The 27930-nt window shown below is 40.7% G+C and overlaps 1 protein-coding gene across 2 annotated transcripts in view; it reads right to left on the bottom strand.

Annotated features, from left to right (window-relative positions):
• Nucleotides 1-27930, bottom strand: part of UNC5B (unc-5 netrin receptor B) — a 230148-nt gene that overhangs the window by 65264 nt on the left and 136954 nt on the right. For both annotated transcript variants that reach the window (XM_087964090.1, XM_087964089.1), the window contains exon 2: nt 371-592. In XM_087964090.1, coding sequence (XP_087820216.1) covers nt 371-592 — 222 coding nt within the window. The remainder of the gene's footprint in view (nt 1-370; nt 593-27930) is intronic.

Consider the following 27930-nt stretch of genomic DNA (forward strand, 5'->3'; position numbering starts at 1 on the left):
TAGGATGCATGTTCAGGTAGTCTAAACTTAGAATGAATTGAGAATCACCTCTAGAATATACCCAGTTTCCCAACAGAGAAATTGCACAGGGGTTCACCTGTTTTGCAGAACAGCCTGCCCATCATTGTTCCTCTCTTTGAAGAACTCGTTAACTTCCATAGGAGCTTAGTCTGAAACATCACCCCTCCATCACAAGGTTCTTAACTTCCACCAGTCTCATAGGACAAGAGGCAGATATCTTTAGACTCTTTGTCAACTTTAATTCTCTACTGCCAAAGAACGCAAGTCCACGAACCTTAACAAGGGAGCGGGAGATAGGTGGAGAAAAAAAAGAATATAAGAAATGGACTAATTCTCCAAGGTTTCTCACCAGTGACTTCATCCAAACTCTCTGCTGTGAGATGATCATTCTGATTCACCCATTCTCCGTTGCACTTGAAGTAGATCTGGTTGGCTGGGTTGGCTCTGCAGGTCAGCTCTACCGGTTTGTTCTTCACTATGTAGGCATCTTGTGGCTCCAAGAGGAAATTGGGGAGGGACTCTGCAAGTGCTGATGGGAAGGAATCCGGCAGTACATCTCCATACTCAATCCCTGTCAGAAGAGAGGAAAAAGACAAATTATACTAGTTGCTTCTCATAGTAATCTAACTTCATAGCCAGCTGTTGCTTCACCATTTTAAAGCAGCGTTTCTCAAACGCTGGCAAGTTCAAGCTCAGTGGACTTCAACTCCCAGAATTCCAACCTGAGGTCCACCAGGGAAATTGGAAATGGGCTCCCTATCAGTCAACAGGAATGTTGACTGACCACCACTTAAGAGCTGAGGACTTGGCAGCCCAAGGAAACAACAGCCAATAGCCAGCCATCAATATACCAATCAGCCAATAGGAAGCCAGATTCAAACCACATAAATAGGCTCCAGGACAACTCCGAAAGCTCAGAAGACTAAACCGATAAACAATCCTGATTGGATCCTGCAGTAAAAAAAGATTTTCGGACTCTTGCCATCTCCAGTTTAAAATTTAATATGGTTTATGCCTTTTTATACCTAGTTCAAAAGTGGTGGTAAACTTAGATCAGGAAGCAAAAGTGAAGGAGAAAGAAGAATTGTCCTCACAATTTATTATTATTATTATTTTGCTATCAGCAGATAAGCCATTCTTTTATTAGACTGAAATCATTTTGGTTGGTCACTTTTTTTTTTTTTTTTTGCTTTAGACATCAAAATGTAAGTTATGAGTAAAGGCATATAATCCTTAATAGGTCTTCAAATGGAAAAAGTGCTATAGCCAAACTTTATAAATGTATAAACTTTATAAAGCAAAATTCTTGCTCAGAAATAAATCCGGTAGATCTTAGTAAATCATAGTTACTCAAAGACAGGACTTGATAACATCAAAAGATTTACAAACGGCTTCAGACGTTTGCTCCGAGTCCCCCCCCCCTATCAACAGCATGGGAAAACCACTCTACTGATATATCAAGTGCTCTGAATATTCTAAAGCACTCTGCAGATGTTAAACATCACTCTGATTCCCAAGAGTGGGTAGACTTTCTGTGCTACAGCTAGGAGATAACAGTGGCATGATAAAGTGAAGTCAGATTGTCAGGTCTTAGGAGTCACAGACTATCCAGGACAGGGGTCGCCAACCTTGTCAACTTTAAGCCTGGAGGACTTCAACTCCCAGAATTCCCCAGCCAGCAAAGCTGATCTAGGATAGGAAGCCTCATTCCCAGCACTGAGTCCTCAAGAGAAAAATACATTCAGGCTCTTAGGGAAAACAGGATCTCCTTATTTCATACATTCTGATCTCAAGAGGAAGGCAGCATTTATAATCCAATAGGCAAATAATCCAGGAGAGATTTCTCCTAGGGTTCGGTCATTAAAGATGCTGAGCTTGTCAGCTGGATTCGAGACCTAAGTGCCACACGATGGAGTGAGTTCCCTTTCTTCCCCCAGCTCCTGCCTCCTCCCAGCAGTTCAAAAGCAAGGATATGTGAGTAGATAAATAGGTACCACTTCAATGGGAAGGTAATAGCATTCCAGTGTGCTTTGGCCAGGGGTAGGCTGCTGGGGGTTTACGGGGGTTCGGGAGAACCCCTAGATAAGATTCTGCACATTTTGGAGAGCCCCAAATCCTACTCCTGGCTGGCCACTTTGGGATCACTTTGGTGGGAAGGTAACAGCGTTCTGTGCACCTTTGGCATTTAGTCATGCTGGCCACATGACCATGGAGATGTCTTCAGACAGTGCTGGTTCTTCAGCTTCGTAACGAAGATGAGCACCACCCTTTCAAGCCAGAAACAACTAGCACATAGGTGCGAGGGGAACCTTTACCTTTAATCTAATAAAAAGAAGGACTAGGGGTGACTTAATAGCAGTGTTTCAATATTTGAGAGGCTGCCACAAAAAAGAGGGGGTTAGCCTATTTTTCAAAGCACCAAAAGGCAAGATAAGAAACAGTGGATGGAAAATAAACAAGGAAAGAAACAACCTAAAACTAAGGAGAAATTTCCTAACAGAACAATTAATTAGTAGAATGCCTCGTGGATGCTCCATCACTTTTAAGAAGAGACTGGACAAGCATTTATCTGATGCTTTCTTGATCAAGTAGGGGGTTGGACTCAAAAACCTCCAAAGTTCTTTCCAATTCTGTTATTCTATGTTCTATGTTTTTTTCCTGCCAAATCAGATTCTAGGAGGTGTGATAGGCAGAAGACAAAATTAGCAAACATTGAAAATTGGTCTTTCAAGAATTATTTGAAGCATTATTGGGCAACTTATTATCATACTGATTTTTAAAAAAGCATTGAACGATAAGTGCGGTCAACATTTAAGGAGTTGGGAGGTCGACATATATTATACTATTACAAATGTCGATCTGGAGTTGAAGTTTGAGTTCAAGTTGGTCTTGCTTCCTAAAAATGGTTGGAAAGCACTGAATTGGTCGCCTGGAGATTACAAGAATGTGAAACACAAATCTTGCTTCCCTCCCAAAACTGAATAAACCACTTTCCTTGGCCATATAAAAAATTACAGTTGTTGAGGAGGTCCACAAAAGAAGAAGGTTAAGTCATGAAGATGCTTGAAAGACATAATGGCCAACAACTTTTTTTTTAAAAAAAATTAGGAATCAAGAGGTCACCATGATGTAAAACAGGGGTTTCCAACCTTGGTAAGTTTAAGTCTGGCGGACTTCAAGCTGGCTGGGGAATTCTGGGCTTCAGGCTTCAACTTGCTAAGGTTGGAGACCCCTGATGTAAAAGCGTAATGCACTTTTCTTGCAAGGACTTGGCAAAAAAACTTTTAGCAGGTCTAGTAAGGCAGGCTTAAAGGTAGCAATAGAACCATATGAAACCATTAGAAAAGCTGGCCGCAAATCAGGATAGGTTTTTCTTGGAGTCTTTAGGAAGCGCACAATGGAACAGACCCAAAGCAGCCTAAGATGCCTCCTGAGCAAAACTCTCTCTCTCTCTCTCTCTCTCCCTCTCTCTCTCAGAAATGTATACACACTACCATTTAAAATCCATTTAGGAAAATTGACTTTCCATTTCCATTTTAACACAGCACTGGGGAAAGCAGTAGGACATTTGTCATAATCCATTAACTGCTCTTTTGGAAACAGCAAATTAAACTCCAGACTAATCTCTGTGCGTGTGTTTGCGTGCACGCACACATGTGCTCCTTACTTTCTCTGCTCTCTGTGGCTGCCAGGTGTGTCCCCCCCGCCCCCCTTAATTTCATTTTCAGCTCTATAATTTTCTCTGAACAGTACCAATTATACAAGAGCCCCCTCCCCAGTAATTGAGGCACACAATGGCCTCCTGGTGTGCCCTTGTGAAGTTGCTGCACAACAGCAGCCCAGAGTCGGTAAGAACGGAAACGGTAAGAGCAAAAAGCTTAAATCCAGACAGGATGAGTGGGGTGATGAATTATGATGAATGGGCTTTTCTGGAGCTAAATTGAAAATGCCCAAGATCATTAGGAAGAATAAAATGACCCCAGAGCTAATAGAGATAAAGTGGTCATTACTGATTATTCTTCGAAATGGGCTGTAGTTTGAATAGAAGCAAAATCATCATCATCATCATCATCATCATTTTCATCATCATTATCAACATACCATCATCACCATCACATCAGTAGTTCAGTAGATTCCCCCCCCCTCCAAACACGGTCTTTTAGCCTCAATGTTTAAAAATTACAGTATCTTATTGTGTTCTCCAGTTGATTTTTATAAACACAGATGTCTCCAGAAGTTGCCACATCAGTGACCCTTGCCTTGCTCCCCGTAATAGTAATGGTGGTATATTATGCTCTAAGTGCCTACGAGTTCGAATTCTGAAACAAAACCAAATGTATTATCCCTGCATGTGATCCCAGTAGCTTTTGCATACGCTGAAGTAAAGCCAACGTTTCTATTTAAAAGTGGACAATTTTTGCAACTCTATCAATAGATTTAGTATTTCCAGAGACTTTATTACAATTCCAGTATATTGATCTACAGTTTCATTCTTGATTTTCTATTAAATGCTGGGTGCAGTACCAAAAGGATTCACTTACGTATCTCCAGACTTAATGCTATGAATTTTGAAAAAGATTACTCTAATTGGAAGAACACATAGTTTATAGAACTCCTCCTTGAATCCAAGGTCTCCGGCTTGGATCAAAATAAATGAAAGAAACATCTGTGATATTAATTTGGCCAAACAGAATAAGAATACAGAAGTCAAACACAGAGAGACTAAATCCTTCCTTTTAATTTTTTGTTCACTTACTACCTTCCTCTGGGTCAAAGGTTGGCGACTATGATAACCTTACGACCTGTTGACTTCAACTTTCAGAATTCCTAAGCCAGCAGAACTGGCACAGCTGGTTCATGAATTCTGTAAGTTGAAGTATACAGGACATAAAGTTGCAATAGTTGTCCATCCCTGCTCTGGGTGATGTTCTCCTCCAGCTATATATTTAGGAGTATGACCTGTGAGGGGCATGGTGGCCTAGCAGTTAAGATGCTGGGTTGGTCAACTGGGAGGTTGGCAGTTCAAATTTGTTTTCTTTTTGTGTTGTACAGGTCACCTTCAGAAAGTGAGGGGAGCTGAATGTCAACTCATAAAATATTTCTATGGTCTTTTTAGAGTTGCTAACAGAAAGGGAATGGGGAAAGGGGTTTGAAAGAGCAGTTTGGCAGTTTGGAAAGCAAAAGTGCATTCCATAAATAGTTTTTCAAAGATAGTAACTAGGTGACTGAAGTTTCTGCCATGCAAAATTCTAACCGGAGAGAATGATTGATGACTCTTGGCTATGGATGTGTCCCATTGGAGAATATATGAATTATGATATACCCAGGGGGTGGGGGAAAACCAGGGTCAAGGGTCACAATGAATTATGTGTCTCAGAGTTGGCTACACCCAGGCAGTGCCGGACATGTTAACTCCCAATAAATCATTTTGAAGGTTTGGAAGTTTGGCTCGAGACTCACAATTTAATTGAGGTAACTGCCGGAATCCTGTCACCAAGTACCATGTGATATTTCTGTCAATCTAGCAGTATGAAAAGCATGCAAATGCAAGTAGATAAATAGGCACCACTGCAGTGGGAAGGTAATAGGATTCTGTGCACCTTGGCAAATAGTCATGCTGGTTACATGACCACAGAAGCATTTACAGACAATGCTGGTTCTCTCAGCTAGGAAAAAGAGATGAGGACCAACCAGTAAAGTCAGATGAGACTGGACAGGGGGAACCATTATCTTTTTATAACATGCGGACCAACCTCAGGGAAAACTGTGTTTCAATTATCCTGCACACAATTTTGGGAAAGGTATATGATTTTCTCCCTGACAGGGGTTGCCACTGCTGCAATCATAGTGACAGAACAGCCATTATCTGGCATTCTAAGTTCACCCTGTGAAATGGAACCCATTACACTCCACATAGGGGAAGAGTTGGGTGGAAATACCGTACTCTCAAGGTAAGTACTGAGCAGTAGGGAGGCCAGCTTCAACTCAACCCCAAAAGCTGGTATTACATTACCCCCTTCTCTATCTACCATCTCCCTGACAGCAAGGCAGAAACACAGATAAGGCACATAAATATTGATTGCTCTCTCCACTGCCTCTCATTCATCTGCCTGTGGAAAAAAGGCATTTATGTTCCATGCTTGAGCTGCAGACTGTTTTTATGACTTTGTTTTACAGCTTTAATGCCAGGATCATTTATAAAGCAGGTTTGTATATAAAGAATGTAAACATTAGAAATCCATTAGTCTCTTAAAGTGTGTCTGGAAAAGTTCTCCCCTTACCCCCCACCTCCAAGTCACTTCCCTCCCACCTCCCATTTGGTAATCTTTATGTCCTCTCTCCGCCAGGGCCCGGAGGAATTTCAAAAGATTACAAGTACTTAAAGATATATTATCCTTGGCCACGGATGTTATACTGGCCTGAAGCTACCAATTACATTTTTCATTGCTGTTTGCTTGACTTTATTTTGCTGAAGTGTTTGTGTGTTTGCAAACCAAACTTCTCATTTGAAACGCAAGGACTTGGAGCTCGCTGCACAACACTTTGCAATTGGGAAGTGTGTGCTTCATTGCTATGGAAGGAAACCTCTGGAGTAGAGTACCATCCACAGTTCAGCTCATAGCAACTCCAGAGGTCACTTAAGCTACTTGCTTAAAGATCTTTTAAAACTAAGAATAACAGTTGCAAAAGCCCTTGGAGGCCTTCTAGTCCAACCCCCGCTCAAGCAGGAGACCCTATACCATTTCAGGCAAATGGCTGTCCAATCTCTTCTTAAAAACCTCCAGTGATGCAACACCCATCACTTCTAGAGGCAAGCTGTCCCACTGTTTAAGACAGGGGTCTCCAAAGTTGGCAACTTTAAGACTTGTGGACCTCAACTCCCAGAATTCTCTAGCCAGCTATGCCAACTTTGTTGCCAACTTAAAGTTGCCAACTTTGGAGACATCTGGTTTAAGATCTTTCTTATTTCTGAGCATCACATTCCACATAATGTACACCCTTCATTTCAGAACAGTCTCATTCAATCAACATTTCTAATATCCAGATTGATCCCGGAGAACAAAATGCATAAACAGTGAGCTTGGAACTTCAAGAAGACCATGGCAATTATTATTATAGGCATCAGCCCCTTACCTTATTTCCACCATCCCATAACATAAGGCTTGTTAACATCATCTTTATTCAATCCATGTTGTGCCTCCATTTTATCACACATTTCTCTTGAGTTGGGGTTAGCCAATAAAACTGAACAGGGAAGGTTGAGAAAATGTTCAACAGCACGATGGCATGTGCTTAGCTATTATGGAAAGCTAGTGATGCCTTTAGCTAAATCTGCCTAAACCTCTAGTTCTCTGCTAGTATGAAGTCTTTGCTCATAGTCAACACTCTCTGAGAAGAAATTCTGAATCATCAGAATGTTGAAGAAATGACAAAGACTGGATGTTGCACATTTGAAGGACAAAAATTCAAATCTGTCACATTTGAAGTGCTAGATGTATTAATATTGACTGGGCACTGAAATGTTTCCTCCCATATTATAAAGCAAAATGAGGTCACAGGAATGAAAGAAACACAAGGCAAAAAGAGGTGTTCCTTTTCTTTGTGCTGTCTAATGTTTCAAATGCAAAAAGCTGCTGAGTGCCTTTGCTTGTTCTTCATTGTGTTTCTTTGTTTTTGAAATGCGATCTACCAATTTTGTCTTCTCCTGCTGGGAGACCAGCATGAAACCCATTAACTCATACAGCCATGGGGGCAACAAGGTGCGTTTTTCTTAAACACTTTGATCTCCAAGCCCCAACTTGCCTTCAAAAGTAAGAACTTACTCTGTGTTGACAGTACATGGCAGGAAGACAAATCTCACACATGCTTCCACAATATGTGACTGTAAAAAGTTAGCATGAATAGTCCATTCACTTATTGGGCTTTATGGCAGGGGATCTACTTTTGAACAACTTAATAAGCACATTCTTCTGAGGGTATGTCAGAAATTCATCTTTAATCTAAAGAAAATTGAAGCACCCTTACTGCTTCTTTGCTGGTTATAATTGGGGCTATCTGGTCATGTGAAGTTGAGAGGGTTTTACAGAAAAGAAAACCACCAAGTTGAGAGGGCTCATTTAGAGAAAATTGCACCCTTGTGAATTTTTACCCAAATTACTTTTCCTTCTTGGTGTTCAGAATCCATCTTTATCCTTTCTGCTCATCCCAAAATTCACTTAGTGGCTTCAGAAAATAACAGGCACTTAACCTGACCCTCAGGGCATCTAAGATTTCTTTCCAGGGCTTAGAAAATTTTTGGAGACGACTCATATATTTGTGAGCTTGTGTTTTAGAACCCTGTATCTCTAGCTGGCCAAGCTAGGAATTTGAAAATTCAAAAAAGTTTGAATTTAAATTCAGGAAAGTTATACAGAGATTCAGAAAAACGCAGGATGCATGTAGCTTTAATTGGAACTGCTTGCCAGGTGGATGAATAGGTTCCCTAAGTAGAAATCTATCTCCAGAATTAGATCAGTGAGCAAGCCACAATTCAAAACTCAGTTTTGTTTTTGTCTAAGAGTCCAAGGAAAGAAAGGGTCCATCAATGTATACATCTAAACAATTTTGCTGTAGTAATATGTGTTACATGAACAAAATGCAATTCCATCCCAAAGATCCCCACTTCATTTCTGTGACTTAATTTCAATGCTGGATAGAGGAGGAAATGGAGGTGAGGGAGGGAGAGAAGAGAGGAGGTCAGTAAAAACTTCTAAAAATAACCCCAAACCTCGCCTACTAGGAATCTAATACCCTATAATTCTACAATGATGGGGTGTGAAGCTCTCTTCCTCGGGGTGCACCCTGGATAGTGTGACAGCGTGAACTAAACAAACACAGCGACTTGTGGCAGCCAGACTACTCTGTACTCTTTCCTGGCTTTCAAAATACATAGCAACAAAAACAAAAAGACAGTCATTTTCAGGCCCAAATGACAAAAGAGATTGGGAATATTATTTGAATTTGCCAAATCAATGTCAAAAGGAAAGCCAAAGGGGTCACCAAATCCCCAGCCATAGGAAGACATATAAATGATCCCACAAAAATCCCAGGCTGAGCAATGGACAATCCTGAACAGGATTTGCACCTCACATGGCGTCTGCCGGGACACCCTGTATAAATGGGGCATAGTATCTTCCCCTCAGTGTGATTGTGGGGTCCCATGTCAAATGGTGGATCACACTGTGACCAGATGTAAGCTGAGGACATATACCGGTCCAGTATCTGTTTTTTGTTTTTTTTAATATAAGCGATGCTGTGCTTCAATGGTTAGATGGCCTAGACATTGGTATTTGAACATAGATCTTGTTAACATTTATATTTTATTCGGTTGTAGTAATCTAGATGAAATGTTAATATATATTGCTAGTCCATGTATGATATCCCATAAGCTAAATCAATCAATTAATCAATCAATCAATCAGTCAGTCAATCAATCAATTCATAATGATCAAAAAAGAAAAGGGCCTCCTGCCAACAGAGGCAATATGAAAATGCAGTCTAGTCACATTTTAGAAAGATAATATTACTTTTTAAGGAATAATCTGTAACTTTGGTGAGATGGTTCATAAAAATGATGGCCACGATCTTAAATCTGACAAAAGCAGCTGCAGAAGTCTTCATGTTTTTCACTTTTTGAATTTCAATGTACACTATAGAACAATGGGCCTACTTTAAAAACCCTTCAATAAAACAGATAAGATTCTAGACGAACAATACAGTTGACAATGGAGAGATGAAGAGGAACTGCCAGAGCAAAACAACTTATGTAAGTTGTAGAAAGAAGCAAATAACAATGATGAGATGATGATGATGACGATGGCAGAGAGTGCAGAGGGAAGAATATAAAAAAGTTAAATTAAGTTAAATGTAAATTAAAATAAACAAATAAAAATAAAATAATAAAAATAATAAAGAAAGCAAAAAACAAACAAAAGCAGACTGGATGGACCACTGTGGTTTTTTTTTCCTGTGTCAGTTCTTTTTTTTATGTTCCTATAACACTGGGATAATAGCTGCAAGGGTCTCTATGAGTTCCATAAAGCAGACTTTTAATGCAAGGTATGGAAACAGTCTTTCATATCCTTCATTCCTAACTCCCTGGTTCATTACAGCCAGACCGCCCACCCACTGCATGGGAAATCTCTCCTATTCTTCACTCGGCTGATGTTCTCAGTGGGGGGAAAATCCATTTATTATTTTGTAGGGAAGGGAGGGGTGGAATATCCTCCCTTTCCCACTTTCACACATACTGCATTGTGGGGGCCCAAGAACGGACAATCTTGGCCTCTATTCATTAAAAACGTTCTCTAAAACCTCTTACATCAAAACAAAAATGAGACTACCCCGCTGTCAAATAAAAGTTGATGAGTTTGGGAAAAGCAGTTGACCTGCTGAACTTACCCAACCACACCCAAGGAACACTTAATGGTTCTCATCTCACCATGTTATTTTTCCCTTGACTCGGTAGAAAACAGACCTTGTCCAATCCTTTTATACAGGCCAAAAATAAAAAGAGGAATTAGGGGTATCAGATCTCGACTGCAAAACTCTGGAAGGCTACTATGTGAACTCACTAGATCGGTGTTCCTCAACTTTGGCAACTTGAGGATGTCTGGACTTCAACTCCCATAATTCCTCAGCTACAGTATCATGGCTGACTGTGGAATTCTGGGAGTTGATATCCAGAGATTTTCAAGTTTTCAAGATTGAGAAACACTTGAAAGAGATACAGAAAATGTTCCCTTGGCTACCATCTTATCATCTACCATGTTTTTCCAAAGCACCTGAAGACCAGACAAGGAATAATGATCTGATCAAGGAGAGATTCAGCCTAGAAATAAGGAAAAATTTTCTGACAGTGAGAACAATCAACCAATGGAACAGAAGTTGCCTTCGGAAGTTGTGGGCGCTTCATCACTGGAGGCTTTCAAGAAGAGATTGGACTGCCATCTGTCAGAAATGGTGTAAGGTCTCCTGCTTGGGAGGTGGGGTTAGACTAGATGACCTACAAGGTCCCTTCCAACTCTGATAATCTGTTGATATCTAGTGGTTATGTGGATTACTGCCAACCAGCTCTAATAACTCTAGAAGTACAGGTAGTCCTTTTTTTAACAGCCTTGTTTAATGACCTTTTGCAATTTTGATGGTGCCGAAAAAATAACTTTATGATCAATTCTCACTTTCACACTTTCACTGATTTGTAAAGCAAACAAAACCTAAAGTTCACAAACATAGTCTCACCGCTTCACTTAGTGACTGCTTCACTTACTCAGCAAGTTGTCAGCCCCAAGTGTGGTCCCTAAACAAGGACCACCTGTAACACAAAAGGGCCTAAGACAAGCAACGGGCAAGAAGTTTGTGAAACATTCAACAGGATCAGTAAGCCCAGAAACACACCTAGGGCACATTTGCACAGGAAATTCTGGCTTGTCATATGACCTGTATTGGCATCTATTTTTTATGACATCCTTGAGATAAACCACAGCAGGCATGTAGTCCCCTTCCCAGTTCAGCACAGTACATAACTGAGCAATGAATCTTGAGTTGGAAAGACTTGGTTTAAAGCAAGGATTGTTGTGGTCCGCCGTGGTTGGCGGAGCAGGCAGCAGAGTCGAACAGTAGTGAAGAGGTTGGGGAGGAACCTGGGCCACTCCTGGAGACTGAGGAAGGCTTGGATGAGGGCTCTGCATCAGAGGCAGAGATGGGGCCAGGGGACGCTGGCAGTCATCAGCTGCCTTCGGGCTTGGACAGCAGTGAAGCGGGGGAGCTTCTGGAACCGGTTCCCAGTCTGCACATGCGCAGAGCTACTAAAAGGAAGGCACAATTAAAGAACTCAGGGTCAACGTGGGAGTAAGGCCCCAGGTGGACGATTAATGCCCCCTCCCATCAGGATTAAAAGAGAAGCAAAAGGGGAGGGGACTTTTGCAGGAAACAACACGCTCATTTGTTCGTTTGTGTGTTCCAGCCTTGTGGAGATTTGTCTATATAACCCATCCCTTTCCTGTTAGCATTGAGCATGGAACTATTTACCAGGCAGCGTTCCAGGATTGATTAAGGTCTGAGCTCATTAGTATACCTTTGCAAGACTGTTTGCCAAGCCGCTGGCTGACTGTGAATGAAATAAATTCACATTAATGTAATAAAAGAGGTTTTTGCTGGGACTCAGAATTGACTTAGTGCTTTGGGGGGAAGCTTAGGGCAGAACAGGGGTCCCCAAACTTGGCAACTTTAAGACTTGTGGACTTCAACTCCCAGAATCCCTGAAGAACTCTGGGAGTTGAAGTCCACAAGTCTTAAAGTTGCCAAGTTTGGAGACCTCTGGTTTAAAGAGCCTTGGTGGCGCAGTGGTTAGAGTGCAGTACTGCAAGCTACTCCTACTGCAACTTGGCAGATCGAATCCCACCAGGCTCAAGGTTGACTCAGCCTTCCATCCTTCCGAGATGGGTAAAATGAGGACCCAGATTGTTGGGGGCAATAGGCTGACTCTGTAAACTGCTTAGAGAGTGCTGGAAAGCACTGTGAAGCGGTATATAAGTCTAAGTGCTATTGCTATTAAAGTATCCTAGACTGGAAAAACTTTCAGACTAGGATAGCAGTCAGGGCAAAGCAGAGGGATTTTTCCTGGCCCAAAGTTCTAATAAGTAGCAGTTAAAAAGAGTAGTCACCCTCAAGAGATACCTTGGGTTTGCAATTTCTTAGAATAACTTTAACATTTAAATACAAAATACAGTATATCCAAGTGTATATCTCACTACAGATAGTCCTCAAGTTGCAACCACAACTGAGTTCAGCATTTACAGTATGTTGCTAAGGGAAATGTTTGTTAAGTGGGTTTTGCCCCATTTTACGACCTTTCTTGCAACAGTTGTTAAGTGAATCATTGCCATTGTTACGTTAGTAACACAGTTGTTAAGTGAATCTGACTTCCTCATTGACTTTGCTTGTCAGAAGGTTGAAAAAACTGATCACATGACCCCGGGATACTGTATCCATCATAAATATGAACAATTGCAAGCCTCTGTATTTTTGATCATGTGACCATGGGGACACTGCAATGGTTGTAAGTGTGGGAAATGGCCTATAAGTCACTTTTTTTCAGGGCTGTTGTAACTTTGAATGGTCACTAAATGAACTGTTGGAAGTCAAGGGCTATCTGTATTAAGCATTGATCAGTTTGATGAGAGAAACACAGAGCTATTTCATTTCAACCTTGAGCTACAAATGTTCTCTCCTTTACTGATAAACACACAGATAAAATTTTGTGTCATTCCCATACAGGCAGATTCTACTTGATTTGGTTCCATGCCAAATTCAGGACCATGAAATCAAGAGAGAAAAAAATTAGATTCTGATGGACAGATGAGCTGAACACATTCATTACTTCTACTGCACAAACCATAAAACTATATGAGGTGACAAACAATTGAATATTTTTGACTGCAGAACGAGGGCGGTGTACTTATTTCACAGCATTTCTCATCTTCATCTGAAGGAATGGTTGTCATATGTTTTGATTTCAATTAAATAACACCGAAAATAATATATGCCTTGTCTCTTAAGATTAGCTTAAATGTCTTGGAGCTGAGTTCCACTCACTCAACTTGCTATCATTTTAGGAACATAAGAGTGTGTCTAATCAGTTAAGAATCACTGAAGGATGTAACAAGGGAAGAGAGAATCTTGCAGAGGGAAAGCTTCTGCTTGGCGGCTTCAAGCTACCACAATTTAAAAAATGATGCGCTTTTAGGACAATCCCCAGTTCCCCCAAAAATATGACCTATCCTGAAAGTAAGTCCTAGCTTGGGTTTTGCACGTGTGCCCAATATAAGCCCTGCCCTCAAAATAAGCCCTAATTAAGATCCCAGAGTGCACGGGTAAAAATTAAGCTAGGGTGGGGGATGGGTGGTGGTGGAGCTGCCCTACTACTTACCTTTGGACAGTTGTAGCCAGGCCTCGCACATCCCGACACTTGCCTTGCCAGCCCATTTCTTCTGCAGCCAGCAAGGCTGGCAAGGCTTTCCTGAAGGCCTCTGTAGCTGATAACAAACCTCCGGATTGATCCGGAGCTGATACTGGCTGCAGAGGCCTTCAAGAAGGCCTTGTTGGCTGCAGAAGAAGTTCCTGAAGGCCTCTGACAGCGAAAAGGAGGTTGGGGGCGACGCATGCAAGTGAGGTTAGTCAGTGGATGACTTCATCTGAAAATAAGACCTGGTGCCTTTTTTGGTGGCAAAAAATATAAGACAGGGTCTTATTTTGGGGGAAATATGGTATAAGTAGCCCCAAAATTTCTGTTGCTAAGAGAGACAGTTGTAAAGTGAGTTTTGCCCCCATTTTATGACACAATTGTTAAATGAATCACTGCAGTTGTTAAGCTAATTAAATGAACCTGGCTTCCCCATTGACTTTGCTTGTCAGAAGGTCACAAAAGATGACCACAGGAACTTGTCCTAAATAACAGTCAGTTGCACAGCACCTGAACTTTGATCTCATGATCATGAGGTTGCTGCGATGGTTGCAAGTGTGAAGAGTAGCCATAAGTCACTTTTTTCAGTGCCCTTGTCTCTTTGAATGGTCACTATATGCACTGTTGTAAATCAAGGAGTATCTGTATTTCCTAATCTTGGCTACTTAAAGATGTGTGGATTTCAACCCTCCGAAATATCCAGCCAGCAAAACTACTGAGGAATCCTGGGAGTTGAAGTCACCACACATCTTCAAGTGGCCAGGATTGAGAATACTATTTTAGGACAAGAAAACGGTGACCTTATTTCTGTCAAAGAAATGTTGTTTATCATGGAAAAATAGGCACAAGCAGGTCAATATACGTAACTTGTGACCTACTTTGCTGTATGCAGCCTATCAGAACAGGATGTATGGAGTGAAGAAGATAGGAGGTGAGTAGGTGAGATTCTAATGCTGAGAAGGGATGAGAGAGAGTAAGCATTGACGAAGCATCAAAGCTGCGTGATGCACAAGTAGACACAGAGGTGGTATTCAGCAGATTCTGAACAGTTCTGGAGAACCAGGAGTGGAAATTTTGAGTAGTTCGGAGAACCGGCAAATCCCACCTCTGACAGGAGATTTTACAGTATCCTTCCCCTGCCATACCCACAAAGCCACGCCCACAGAACTGGTAGTAAAAAAAAATGAATACCACCACTGAGCAGACAATATTCTTTTCCCTACCCAATCAGTATGCTTCAGCAGAATTTATACTGAAGAGCATTGAATTATTATTCTACCAAGATTCAACAGTTCCTGTATTCAGCTCAAGCACATGGAACGCTGACAGAAATGGAGCCATCTTGTCTATGCCTACCAGATCTGAGCTGCAGAAAACCAGGTGGCCACTAGCTGGCAGGCAAGAACACACTTATGCTGTCAATTTGCTGCCATCTGGTGGTCAATTTGGATTTTTGCAAGCCAGTTCTGGCAAACCCTAATACGATCCCACATTTTGTGGAGCAACTTTCTTATGCCAACCTTTCCACCAAGTATCGAAGTGCGGGGAAAAACTTTTCCATTTTAGCTGCTCAGGATGACTGAAAATCTGTCAATTCTCATGGCCAGAAAACTACATTTCACAGTACTGAACAAAACATGTATTGTTCAATGAAATTTTGGGGATAATGCACAAATCATTGACAAAGTGATTTATATATTTAAAGCACCCAAGGCCTCCTAAGAACTTAATACCTCTCTTCCTCCAGTTTGTGTCAACTGATCTCTCCAAGCCAAATCAGAAACTTTTCTAAGCTTACAATGCCTGTGGTATGGAAAGCTAAGCAACAAATACGTAGTAATAAGAGGTGCGCTGAGGAGTAAAATCCTATTAAACAGTTGTGAAGTAGGGAGAGAAACAAAGTAAGTGTAGCAGTTCGAGCCTCTTCACAACTTTCCAATCTTTGAGTGCTCTTCCTTGCTTGCCACAAAACTCCTGAACAGCTCCGTAGACAGATTTTGCTATTGCAAAATTTGGAATGATCTCTTTCAGCTTCCTCTTGCCTACATTAGCAAAGGGCCAACTTCTTTCTTCCAAGTTCCTCTCCTCTAGATAATGCAACTTTGATTACTCCCAGCTTCTTCAGCCCTTTTCAGTACTGCGTGCTGAAAGTATCAAAGGAACGGATCATTTTAAAATTATTTATTCCTTGGCTTAGCCTGCTGCGTGCTGTTATTCTGCAGGATGCATTGGTTGAATTAGGGCTGCCACAAAATAATGCCATGTTCTGAAATGGTCTGGAGAGATATAAAAAACATATAAAAGCACAGTACTTAATTTAGGGGAAAAGTTGCCTTTAAAAAGCCTGCTATTTTATAATTAGCCCCCCAAAATGAACGAACTTGTGCAAGAAGGACTTGTTCTTCTGTTTTATGGCCTGAAATACAATCTTATGACTGAATTCTTGATCATGAAAGGCAAATGGGAGAATCTGGGTTTAATTTCTTATACTACTTGGGGTCTTTAGATTCTAAGACTTAGCTATATATGGCAGGATAAGAACATCCAAAGGTATGTGTAGTTAATGTATTGGCCTCTTTGCAAAATGATGGGCATAAGGTCACGATCGAGTCCTACCCTTCTGAACATACTGTTGCTCTTGAATTGATCCACACCCCTTTCTTCTGATATTTATTCATTAGATTTGTGTGCCGTCCTCCTCCTCTGATGCATGCTTTTGTGTTCTTCTGAAGAACTGCATGTTGATGATGAAGAATTGGCTTAGGATGTTAAACGGCCCGGAGAAGAAATTTATGTAGCTTTTCCTTTATTATCTTTGTGTGGTAAAGCATCTGATGCAAGGTTGATTCAGCAGCTGACTCCACAGGTCCATCAGACAGATACTGGGCTTTTCTAATAAGAGAATGAGTCGAGATGTTGGCTAATACAAGCTGGAAGCCACGGATGCCTATGCCAGGGGTCTCCAACCTTGGCAACTTGAAGCCTGGAGGACTTCAACTTTGCTGGCTGGGGAATTCTGGGAGTTGAAGTCCTCCAGGCTTAAAGTTGCCAAGGTTGGAGACCCCTGGCCTAGATCACTAGCTTGGAGAGTCTATACAATTTTAACAGAAAAGGAAGTGGCATTAGACCCTCTCCTTATGGAATTGGGATTTCCTACTAATCCTGAATGTGAAATACACTAGCTCTGTTTCAGAGCAGCTGTCTGAAAAGGCCACAGGGAAAAAATAAATAAATAAAGGCCTCTCTCTGTCACCACGCTGAAATAAGGTGACACCAAGTGCTTCAGTTAATAGCTGGCGTTTACAAGAGAAGAAACAGCTCTATTGAGCCAAAAGAAATGGTTGCCTCTTCTTGTCTTCCTTCAAGAGTAGAACAATGACTAACTAACATGACTACAGCTTAATAATGCATGGGAGTTAATAATGCATAACTCGGCAGACACCCCTGCGCTCATGCTATTCAGTTCATTTACAGGCGTCACCAGAAACTGAATCTCCCATGTAGCAGCTTATCTCCCCCTCCCCAACTCTGAGAGAAGCACTAAAATAATGTAACCTCTCTTCGCTTTTTGACATGATTTATTTGTAAAGTCTGGCTGGCAGAGGAGAGATGCTGATGCTAACAACTGAGCAGGAATTTATTCTCATACTTTGACTGCTCCTTCCAACCGCACCCCGCGCACATTTTAACAGCCTCTCACACAATAGCCGCTGAGCGCAGGGCATCCGATTCAAGAAGGTCCTCTGGAGTTGCGAAAAAGTTGTGATTGTTTTGCCCTACACCGTGTCAAGACACCAGTGGGTCAGGGGCCCCCTGTCACCCTTTCAATACCCACGGTCCTATTCAGCGCCTGAAGACAATTCCCTCGGCAAGGGGTAAAAAACAAGGGAGGGAAAAGAGGGGGATCTCTTTCAGGATTGGGAAGGGTGGCGAAAGGCGAAGAAAGAAGAACCCTGCTCCCCTCCAGGAACAGATGAGAAGTTAGACCCTGAGAAAAAAAAGGAAAATAACTCAACACATGATCCACCGTCAATAGACAGCGCTCAGAGCTTTCTGCTACATTGGGCAATTTGAGCGGCTCTCTTTGTGATGACAAAAAGACTGCTGTACACAAGCAAGATCTTGCCTGACCAACTTGTTCAGTGAGCTATGATTTATACACAGGGTACACACAGCCAAGGTGAAGGCACAAACTTGTTTCTCTTGCCTCTCCAGCCATTGCCCACCCCAGAATTTTCTTCTCTCTCTCTCTCTCTCCTCTCCCCCCCCTCGTTAGTTTCAGCCTGAGGTTAAGAGAACTGAGAATGCTGATGTCAACATGATTAGAACTCCAGGGCCATCGTAGACCAGGATGAGGAAACACGAAACTTTGAGGCAAGAACATCTTGCAGTGAAAAACCAATAGAAACTGTAATGGAGCAAGAAAGTCCTGGGAAATTATTCAGTCGCCAACTTTCCTGGAGTCAATGACTTAAGTTAGCTCTTGTGAAAAAGAAAAAAGGTCATTGCCCAGACTAAATGACAACAATACTGGCTAGACATACACAAGACTGCTATATTTCCATTCTACAATACAGAGACACATCATCCGTATATTATGCAAACCATTTCACAAGTTGGATACGTTCTTGGCTAACAATCTACCAGTTGGTTATGTGTTGGCTTGATTTCTGATTGATGCATATATTATTTGTGTGTGTGTGTGTGTGTGTGTGTGTGATTGAATGTATTTGTATCTGAATACACTTTCTTAAATAACATTTTAAAATGTATTTTCTCACCATGTACACATTTTTGAACAATAAGTACCAGATTAATCTTCTGAGAAACCTGAATAATGAAAAAGAGACATGGAAGGATAAGGATATTTTGTGGACCAAAACAAACAAACAAAAAACAACCCCAAACTAAAGTCATAACTTTAGAGTTAATATATGAGAAAAAAGTTGTCGACCAGTTATGGAGATGGAGATGGTTACTAAGAATATTACGGACTGGGGTTTTTCAAACTTGGCAACCTTTAAGATGTGTGGACTTCAGCCTTCAGAATTCCCCAGTCAACATGTCCACAGATCTTGAAAACCACTGGTATAGATTATAAGAAAAAACAGTCAATTTATTCTGAACCCAAAGAGATGGGTTACTTCACTTAAGTAAACAGAAACTGACATATGTTGCATATACTGTATCATATGAGAAGTTAAAAATACTTGAAGAAAAAGGGGAAGAAAAAGATCAAACGGATGGGCAGGTTCAATGATATTGCATCCATGTCATTGGAAATACTGTAATTTTTTTTTTTAATTCAAAAGCAATTATCCATGCAATCCTAAATCCTGATTTAGGACATCCAAATTCATCAAATGTTGTGGTCCTCTTTTGGAGTTGAGAACTCCATCACAAAATTCAAAACCATACAAAATCTGAAGGATAACTATGTTCTGACTAGCATCTTAGTCTGAGAGATATGGTTGGGGTTCAGTTTGAGAACAAAATCCTCAAGTACCTGGAGCCTCCTCGCTGACGGACTGTAGATTGCGACTCTCTGCGGCTAGGGTCCGTGCTCTTTCGTTGGAGAGCCCCAATCATTACGATTAGGGGCTGAAGCTGCCTTGGAGGGGCAGTGGAGTAAGGGGAAGCTGCAAGCCAGGTTGAGGGGAGCCGCATCTCCCCCCCTGGGCTTGGTCTTTTCCCCCCCGAAGACGACTGCAGTGGTGGTTTAAAATGGCCACCCCGAAGAGGAGGACTCAGCTGGATTAAGATTTGTGCAGGAGGGAAGAAAAAGGTGGATAACATCTGAACCGGGACAACTGGGCAATACAACTAAACAAAAGTACCCCGGGATTAAGGTAACATGGAATTTTTAAGAAAATAAAAGTGAGCGGCGAAATTACAAAGGGACAGGGGAAAAAAAAAAGAAAATATTTTTGACAGCTAAGCGGGGCTTCGAACCAGGAAAGGAAGAAGCTGGAACTAAAGATTTAAATAAATTGAACTAAAATATTTTGGGAATAAACAGGCTTAAAATAAAGCTGGACTTAAGATTGTCAAAAAGTAATAATAATAAAGTTTACAAATTGGAGACTGGACTGTGTTGGAATATTGAGGTTTGAAAAACCCTAAATAAAAAAATAGGGGGAAAAGGTGAAGACTTTGTATAATGGAGAGTGCCACCTTTTGACAAAAACTTGACCTCAAACAAAACAGAAAGCATCCTGTTTTTGAATGAACTTGTGTGGATATAACATTAAAGAAATATTGAAACAAAGTAAGAATCTTAGAAAGTGAAAGCAGAACCAGAATAAAGAAAAAAGCAAGGAAAGACTGACTGAGGGATTGATTGATGTTTTTGGTATAGACCCTCAGCTGAATAACTGAGAACTTTAGAAAATTGAAAGAAGAAAGAAGGAAAGTAAAAGTGTTTTTTTTGTGTGTGTGGACTTTAACGATCAAAAAAATATAAGAGTGTGTAATGATGATATCTCTTCAGGAATTAAAAATGGAACTTAAAAATATGAGAGAATTACTACAGGAAAGAGGCGAATCACTTTGCTCTGTGTTAGAAAAAATGGAAATGGTGATTGAAGAACAAGAAGAAAGAGCTTCAGAGGAGGAGGAGTCGATTCGAGGAGAAGACATTTTAAATAGACAATTAACACAAAAAAACACTACAAAGAAGTGGGGAAAGAAGGAAGGTTAAAAAGTTGAGATTTAAGAAGGCAATCAAAAGGGGGAATACCTGTGAAGTCAGGAAAGGCAGAAAGACCCAGCAGAAAAGGGGAAAGGAAGACATTAAGAGAGAGAGGGATATAAACTGGAATGAGAAAAGATATGGGGAAAAGAGGGGGAGGAGAAGCAGTAAGAAACAGGTGCATGAAATAAAGAAATACGGAAATAGTAAAATGTTGAAAAGAAATTGTTTTTTCAGAGATAATGGCTGATGAATTAAAAAGGGGATTCTGCAGGGTGACAAGGGGTAATAAGAATACTTCTGCAATTAAAAATATTTAGAAAATAGGGTAATATAGATACTGATAACTCTTATTAAAAATCAAGGGGGAAAAATATGCTGCGGAATCCAAATGAAAAGATGTAATGATTATTGTTGTAACTTCTTAAAAATAATGGTTTATTGGGAATCAAGATGAGGGAATAAAGGTATATTTTAATCATTGAGGTGTCACACTCAAAACAGTAAAAGGGGGGAAACCTATACTTGTTTTTTTTTTTAGTGTTAAAATTTGTATTAATCTAGAATTTATAAAAAGAATGTGTAATGGAAAGGGAATATGACAGACTAAAGAACCAACTAAATTAATAAGTTAATATAGACTATTAAAAGCAAGGAGAGACATTGGTAACTTTATTATTATTATTATTATTATTATTATTATTATTATTATTATTATTATTATTATTATTATTATTATGCAAACACATATTATTTATCTTTATTTTTAAAATAAATATTAAAGGATTATATTTGAAATAATTGAAATGAAACAAAAAGATATTTCGATTGAGATTAATGAAAGAGGCTAGAATTAATGTGTTTCTCTCCTTACTGAAAATTTGGAATGGAAAAGGTAATAATAGAATTAAGTATGCATATATGAATGTGTAATTGCTGCATATTTGTATGTAAAGGTGATGACCCAGAAATATGTTGTCCACTAAAAAGAGATTTTTGTTTTTAATGTGAAAAACTGAATAAAATTTGTTTTAAAAAAATCCTCAAGTACCCCAGAGCCAATCCTTGGTCACCATTAATCAGTTGGCCAAAGACAGCATTATATTGATCCAGAATGGTTCATGGGTTAGACGCTGGGCTTGTCAGCTGGAAAGCTAACCAGCCTGCGTTTGAGACCCGAGTGCCGTATGATGGGATGAGCTCCCATTACTTGCCCCATCTCCTGCCCACCTAACAATTTGAAAGCATGCAAACGTGAGTAGATAAATAGGTAGCAGTTTGGTGGGAAAGTAGCAGCATTCCAAGCACCTTGGAATGCTGGCCACATGACCATGGAAGTGTCTTTGGATTGGCTCCTTCAGCTAAGAAATGGAAATGAATACCACCCACTAGATTCAGATACAACTGAACATGGGGAATCTTTACCTTTACTTTTAGCTTTTGACTTTTGACTGTAAAGGTACACTTGAAATAAGAGCATATTTCAGAATGAAGGAGGGGGGGATTTTATTTTCATTTCTGACAAAGGATTCTTTACAACCTTGGCAACTTTAAGCCTGGAGGACTTCAACTTTGGTGGCTGGGAAATTCTGGAAGTTGAAGTCCTCCAGGCTTAAAGTTGCCAAGGTTGGAGACCCCAGAATGAACCATTATAGGCTGAATTAAAACAGAATTAAATCAAGGTGGACAAAAGTTACTCTTTTCCCCCAAACTCTCTTCCTCAGACTTGAAGTAGTACACGTGATTTATTTGATGGTTTACATATGAATTATTTTAATCTGCTGTTTTTGATCTAGATTACGCACAACATCTGTTTCTCCTTGACTTATTTGCAGAGATTTGCAGCTGGCTCTTTTCACTTGCAAAAAAAAAAAAAGAAAGAAAGAAAGAAAGAAAAGAACTGGAGATACTGCTACAAACTATTACAGCAGGGTAGGGTGGAATTAACACACCGAGAGAGAGACACACACAAATACATACACACACTGTTTAAAAATAAAGATTGCCAGTATAATCCTTGGCAAAGAGATATACCATTCCTTCTCACCTAAATCCTCTTTGTCAATGTTTCCATATTTTATAGCAACCCTTCTCTATCTAGCCCACAGCTCTAAAATTTGAGCATTGGAATGGCCTTTTCCAGCAGTGTTATTATTCAAAATAACTATGAGTTTGTGTAAGTTTTAATAACCAAGAGACTTTTGGACCTTGGACTGCCCTCTTCATATTGTTTTCTCCTCCACCAATTGGGCCTGTAAGTTCAGAGATCATTGCCTGATAACTAAAGGCAGACCAGAATTTCACATTACAAAAACACTAGGCTGACATTTTTCATTTCACATTCCCCCTTTTTCTCCCATGCTATCTCATTCAACTGATCTAATGTCCAAAGAATATTACAGTATTTATTTGTTGGCTTCCATTGGTAGCATGGGGAAAAAAAGTTTTTAGGGGAGGGAAGACTTCCTATTTTGGGGTAGACCTATGGGGTTTGTTATTGGGGTTAACTTATCGTTTTTTCTCTCTCTAAGATTTCCTTCATGGTTTAAGCCAACAAACATCACAGCCCAAAACATGTGTATCTGTGTAGGAGGATGTATATCTGTCCCCCCACAATGCCTTGGAAATTATTCAAATATTATTGAATTATTAAATATTCAGAAATTATTCAAATATCCCAATTTTACAAGGAAGCAGGAAAAAGAGAAATAAGCTGAGTTGGATCCACTTACTTCCCATTTCTAAAATAACGTTTAAAATTGAACTTGTGGCTCTTACTTGCAGCAAGACTTACACATTTCCATAGACTTGGAGTTGTCCATTTCACCTTTCAACATGTCAAGCCCAGAGAAGGAAGACAAACATTCCAAACGGATGTGAAGGACTTGGAAATGGCCAAATGTCAAGTACTTTAGAGCTGCCCAGGATGATTATTATGGTTGGTTACATAGTCAGCCAAATGTTTAGACTGGAATTGGCATTTTATCCACCTATTGATTCCTTCCCAAGGACAAGGGATACGCAGAGGTTCTTATTTCATGATGTTAAAGGTATCATTGCAGATGGATGATGATGATGATAGTTCCACTGGAATATGGTGCAAAATACAAGTCACTTATTATTCCCCAAATCCACTATTTCACTAATCCATCAATCAGAGTTTTAAAGGTGCAGATGGTAAATGTATACCTGAATGCCTTATGTTGATATCATTACCCTCACTGCAGGCTAACTCTGCCGACAGCCTAGAGCCGTGATGGCGAACTGCGAGAGGTCACCCGGATGAGCTGCACCAGGGGTCCCCAACCGCCGGTCCGCGGACCGATACCGGTCCGCGGAACAACTCTTACCGGGCCGCTGGTTGCTGGGCGCCGCCATCTTTTTGGTAAAAAGTGCTTCCGGTGAGCTTTTCCGGGTAGAAAGCTCACGGAAGCACTTTTCATCAAAAAGATGGCGGCGCAGCTCGGTGAGCTTTTCCGGGTAGAAAGCCATTTCTACCGAAAAAGCTCACCGGAGCGCGCCACTTTGATCTTTCGTGAGTCAAAAACTCAAAATGGCGGCGCCCAGTTGATGCTGGTACCGGGCCGCGGCGCCCAGCTGATGCCGGTACCGGGCCGCGGCGTCAAAAAGGTTGGGGATCCCTGAGCTGCACTGCTCATGCGTGCATGCCGCCCGCCCTTATTGTTGGGTATCTGGCGTGCATGTGCGGAGGTGCAGGGGTGCACAGGAGATGCACGCACATGTGCAGAGATGCGCGGGGCGCACACAGGGGTCTCGCATGCATGCGCAGGGGAATGGGGGGCACACGCATTCCCTTCTGGGTGCTGGCATGTGAGCTTGAGTACGCGCACAATTTTTGGCACGGGAGCCCAAAAAGGTTAGCCACCACTGGCCTAGAGTTGGATCCTGATGGAGTTCAAGCCTTGACTCAGCCTTCCATTTTTTCAAGGTCAATCAAATGAGGACTCAGATTGTTGGGCACAATATGCTAACTCGGTGAACCTCTTAGAGAGGGCTGTAAAAGCACCCATGGAGCACTACATACGGTAAGCCTAGGTGCTATTTCTATCATCATCATCATCATCATCATCATCATCATCATCATCATCATCTAAGATATTCAGAAACTTCTCAAAGCATTTTGCAAAAAGATATAAAATGCACAACAATCATTTTAAAACATTCAAAACAAAATGCAGAGAAAAGAGAGAAGAACGAAAACAAGAGCCGCTTCTTCAACAGCCATACAAAGAGAGCCATACATGAAGAGACAGGTGCTCAACAGGTGCCTCAATGATGTCGTAATAGACTTCACACAGACACACACTTTAAGTTCACGAAGCACTCCAGACTGCAGGTGTCGTAACAAAGAAAGCCTACTCTGGAGCGATTGCAGGCTCACACTTTGTGGTCCTTAAGACACAAGGCAAGCAATCTCTCCTATAATCTCAGTGACTGATTAGGTCTGCAATGGGGAAGGGAAATTACAATTTTGAAATGTAGAACATCTACTTCGGCTTGTCACAGAAACACTTGACTAACTCGCTGGCTGATTGGTATGTGTGTGCTAACAAGTTGGCGTTGACTCTCAAATGATCACATGGATGATTTTCTTAATGATGATCTGTCCACAACCTGGCCTTTCAAATCTTCCAATGGGGACTCATGGCCACTATAAATATGTCTATACCAGGGGTGTCAAACTCAATTTCATTGACGGCTGCATCAGGGCTGTGGCTGATCTTGGCATGGCCGACTTGGGTGGGTGTGGCTAACTGGATGGGCATAGCCAGTTTGACGCCACTCACTGGGCGTGGCCAATATGGTGGGTGTGGCCAGCTTGACACCACTCCCCAAACTGCTGGCATGTTTCCTCTTTGCATTGGGTAGACCGGGCCAAAGTGATGCAGGCTGCCCCCTTACATTTTCCAGGATGGCCCCTCAGGCCGGATCTGACCACATTGCGGATCAGATCTGGCCCATGGGCCTTGTATTTGACACCCCTGGTCTATACCTTGCTGCTGGTCATCCTCTTTTTCTTGTCCCTTCCACCTTTCCTACCGTACAGCCTTTTTCAGAGGGGTAGATTTTTGCAACATCTGTCCAAGTTGGATAACTTGAATTTGGTCACTTGTGCCTTAAGTGAGAACTCTGGGTTGATTTGATGGAAGTTCCATTTGTTTGTTTTCTTAGCTATCCACAGTATTTCTCCCAATCGAAGTTCAAAAGTGTCAATACTCTTTCTAACCTGCTTCTTCATAGACCAACTTTACTTCTGTAGAGTATCACGCAGAATATCATGGCTTGCACAATTCCGATCTCTGTAGATACATACCTTAAGTCCTATTTATAAAAGCAATGCTCTTCCTAAATTCATTTTAGCAGGAGGCAGCAAGAGCTGTGGCTACTGGTATGTGAAAGGACAGGAGAAACTTACAGCAGCATCCCCCAAATTTATGATAGCTGAAGCACACTTGAAAGTCTAATAAGGATTACCTGCTTCACAGGTAGCCTACCATTCACTTTCCCTAGTCTGTTCTGATAGGCCAGAAGGATTCAGAGCAGTGATCCATGCAGGGATGTCCAAAAAAGAGAGTGTTTTGCTGTATCTTTTGCACTGTATTCATTAAATGATTCAGTTGCTTCTACCTTTTATAAGTGATAAGAAGAAGAAGAAGGAAAAGCCAGCATATTAATTCATGCAGAGAAGCAATATAAAACTTCCTCTGAAGCTAACTTGAGCTTCAGATAGCAAATTGACACTTGGCATTTTTTTTTTTTGTTTAATTGTAAACGTTCCACCGAAAATAGAATGAAGGATTTTACTCTCTAATTTCTGTCCTGTGTAATAAGCTATCGGAAGTGCTTACTAGTTTGGAGTAATTTCTATGCACCGAAGTATTCTAATGGTCTAGTCTGTTTTGACCTATCCAAACAGCTAATTTGGGCCTCCTGAACAGGAAAACTATTAAAAATCTCCCTATGGGAACCCAAACAAATGGAATTATTTGGTTTTGAATTCTGAGAATCTTGATGCCTTTTGTTACTCCTACTGAAATCCATGGATATTCATGCTACTATCCAGCGCCTGTGGATTAAAGAAATTTTGAAGTCAAGTGCCACACAATAGAAAACTAATGTGGGTAGATGCCACACAGTTTCCCCAAACCTGATGCTGTCAAAACATGTTTGGAATAAAACAGTGGGATATAATGCTGGATTTGATCTGGGAGCTCAATAAATGTTTGTATGAAAGGATTTGGTTTTTTAGTTGTTTAGTTGGATGATTAGTGGAGATATTGATCTAACTGAGGAAGTACTTCAGTCAATCCACTATTGATCTCCCCCCATTCCTAAGAGGTCTCGCCCCATTCCTAAGGGGCGTGCACAAATGTCCCTGTCCTATTGTTCCCATTTAATCGTACCTATTTTCTGTATTATTACTCATGTTTATACTTATACCTATTATTTTGTAAGTGATTGACAAATCAAATCAAATAAATAAATAAATAAGTTTTTCAGTCTAAGAAGAACTTGGTTTATAAGCTGTATTTTTGAAAATTAAAAAGGGATGTGATAAATGAAAAGGAAGATGGCAGTTTTTTGTTTATTTAGTTTATATTAATTATTATAGGATATCTTTTAACAATAATTTTGAGGTCATTGCTTTATTGACCAACGTACTATATCTTTATCAGTCACTCTGAGATAGTATGAAGACTAATATTACCCTGGATAAAGATTTAAAGCTAAATCACCTTGCCAGTTGATATCTATTTTTGATAGAGGAAAAATATTTGCTTCTTCGGGTTTTTAATTTTTGGGATGCTTACAAGCAAATAATTGAACATAGAATATAGAATATCAGAGTTGGAAGGAACCTTGGAGGTCATCTAGTCCAACCCTCTGCTCAAGCTGTCCAGTCTCTTCTTAAAAGCCTACAGTGATGGAACACCCACAACTTCTGAAGGCAAGCCATTCCTCTAGTTAATTGTTCTCACCGTTAGGAAATTTCTCTTTAGTTCTAGGTTGCTTCTCTCCTTGATTAGTTTCTATCCATTGCTTCTTGTCCTGCCCTCTGGTACTTTGGAAAATAGGCTGACACCCCTCCTTCTTTGTAGTAGCCCCTCAAATATTGGAAGACTGCACCCTTAGTCCTTCTTTTCACTAGACATCCCCAATTCCTGCAACCATTCTTCATATTTTTTTAGCCTCT

The sequence above is a fragment of the Notechis scutatus genome, chromosome 4 (genome assembly GCF_049901735.1).
Source record: "Notechis scutatus isolate UNSWTSFEM ecotype Mainland chromosome 4, rNotScu1.2, whole genome shotgun sequence".
Taxonomy (NCBI): Eukaryota; Metazoa; Chordata; class Lepidosauria; order Squamata; family Elapidae; genus Notechis; species Notechis scutatus.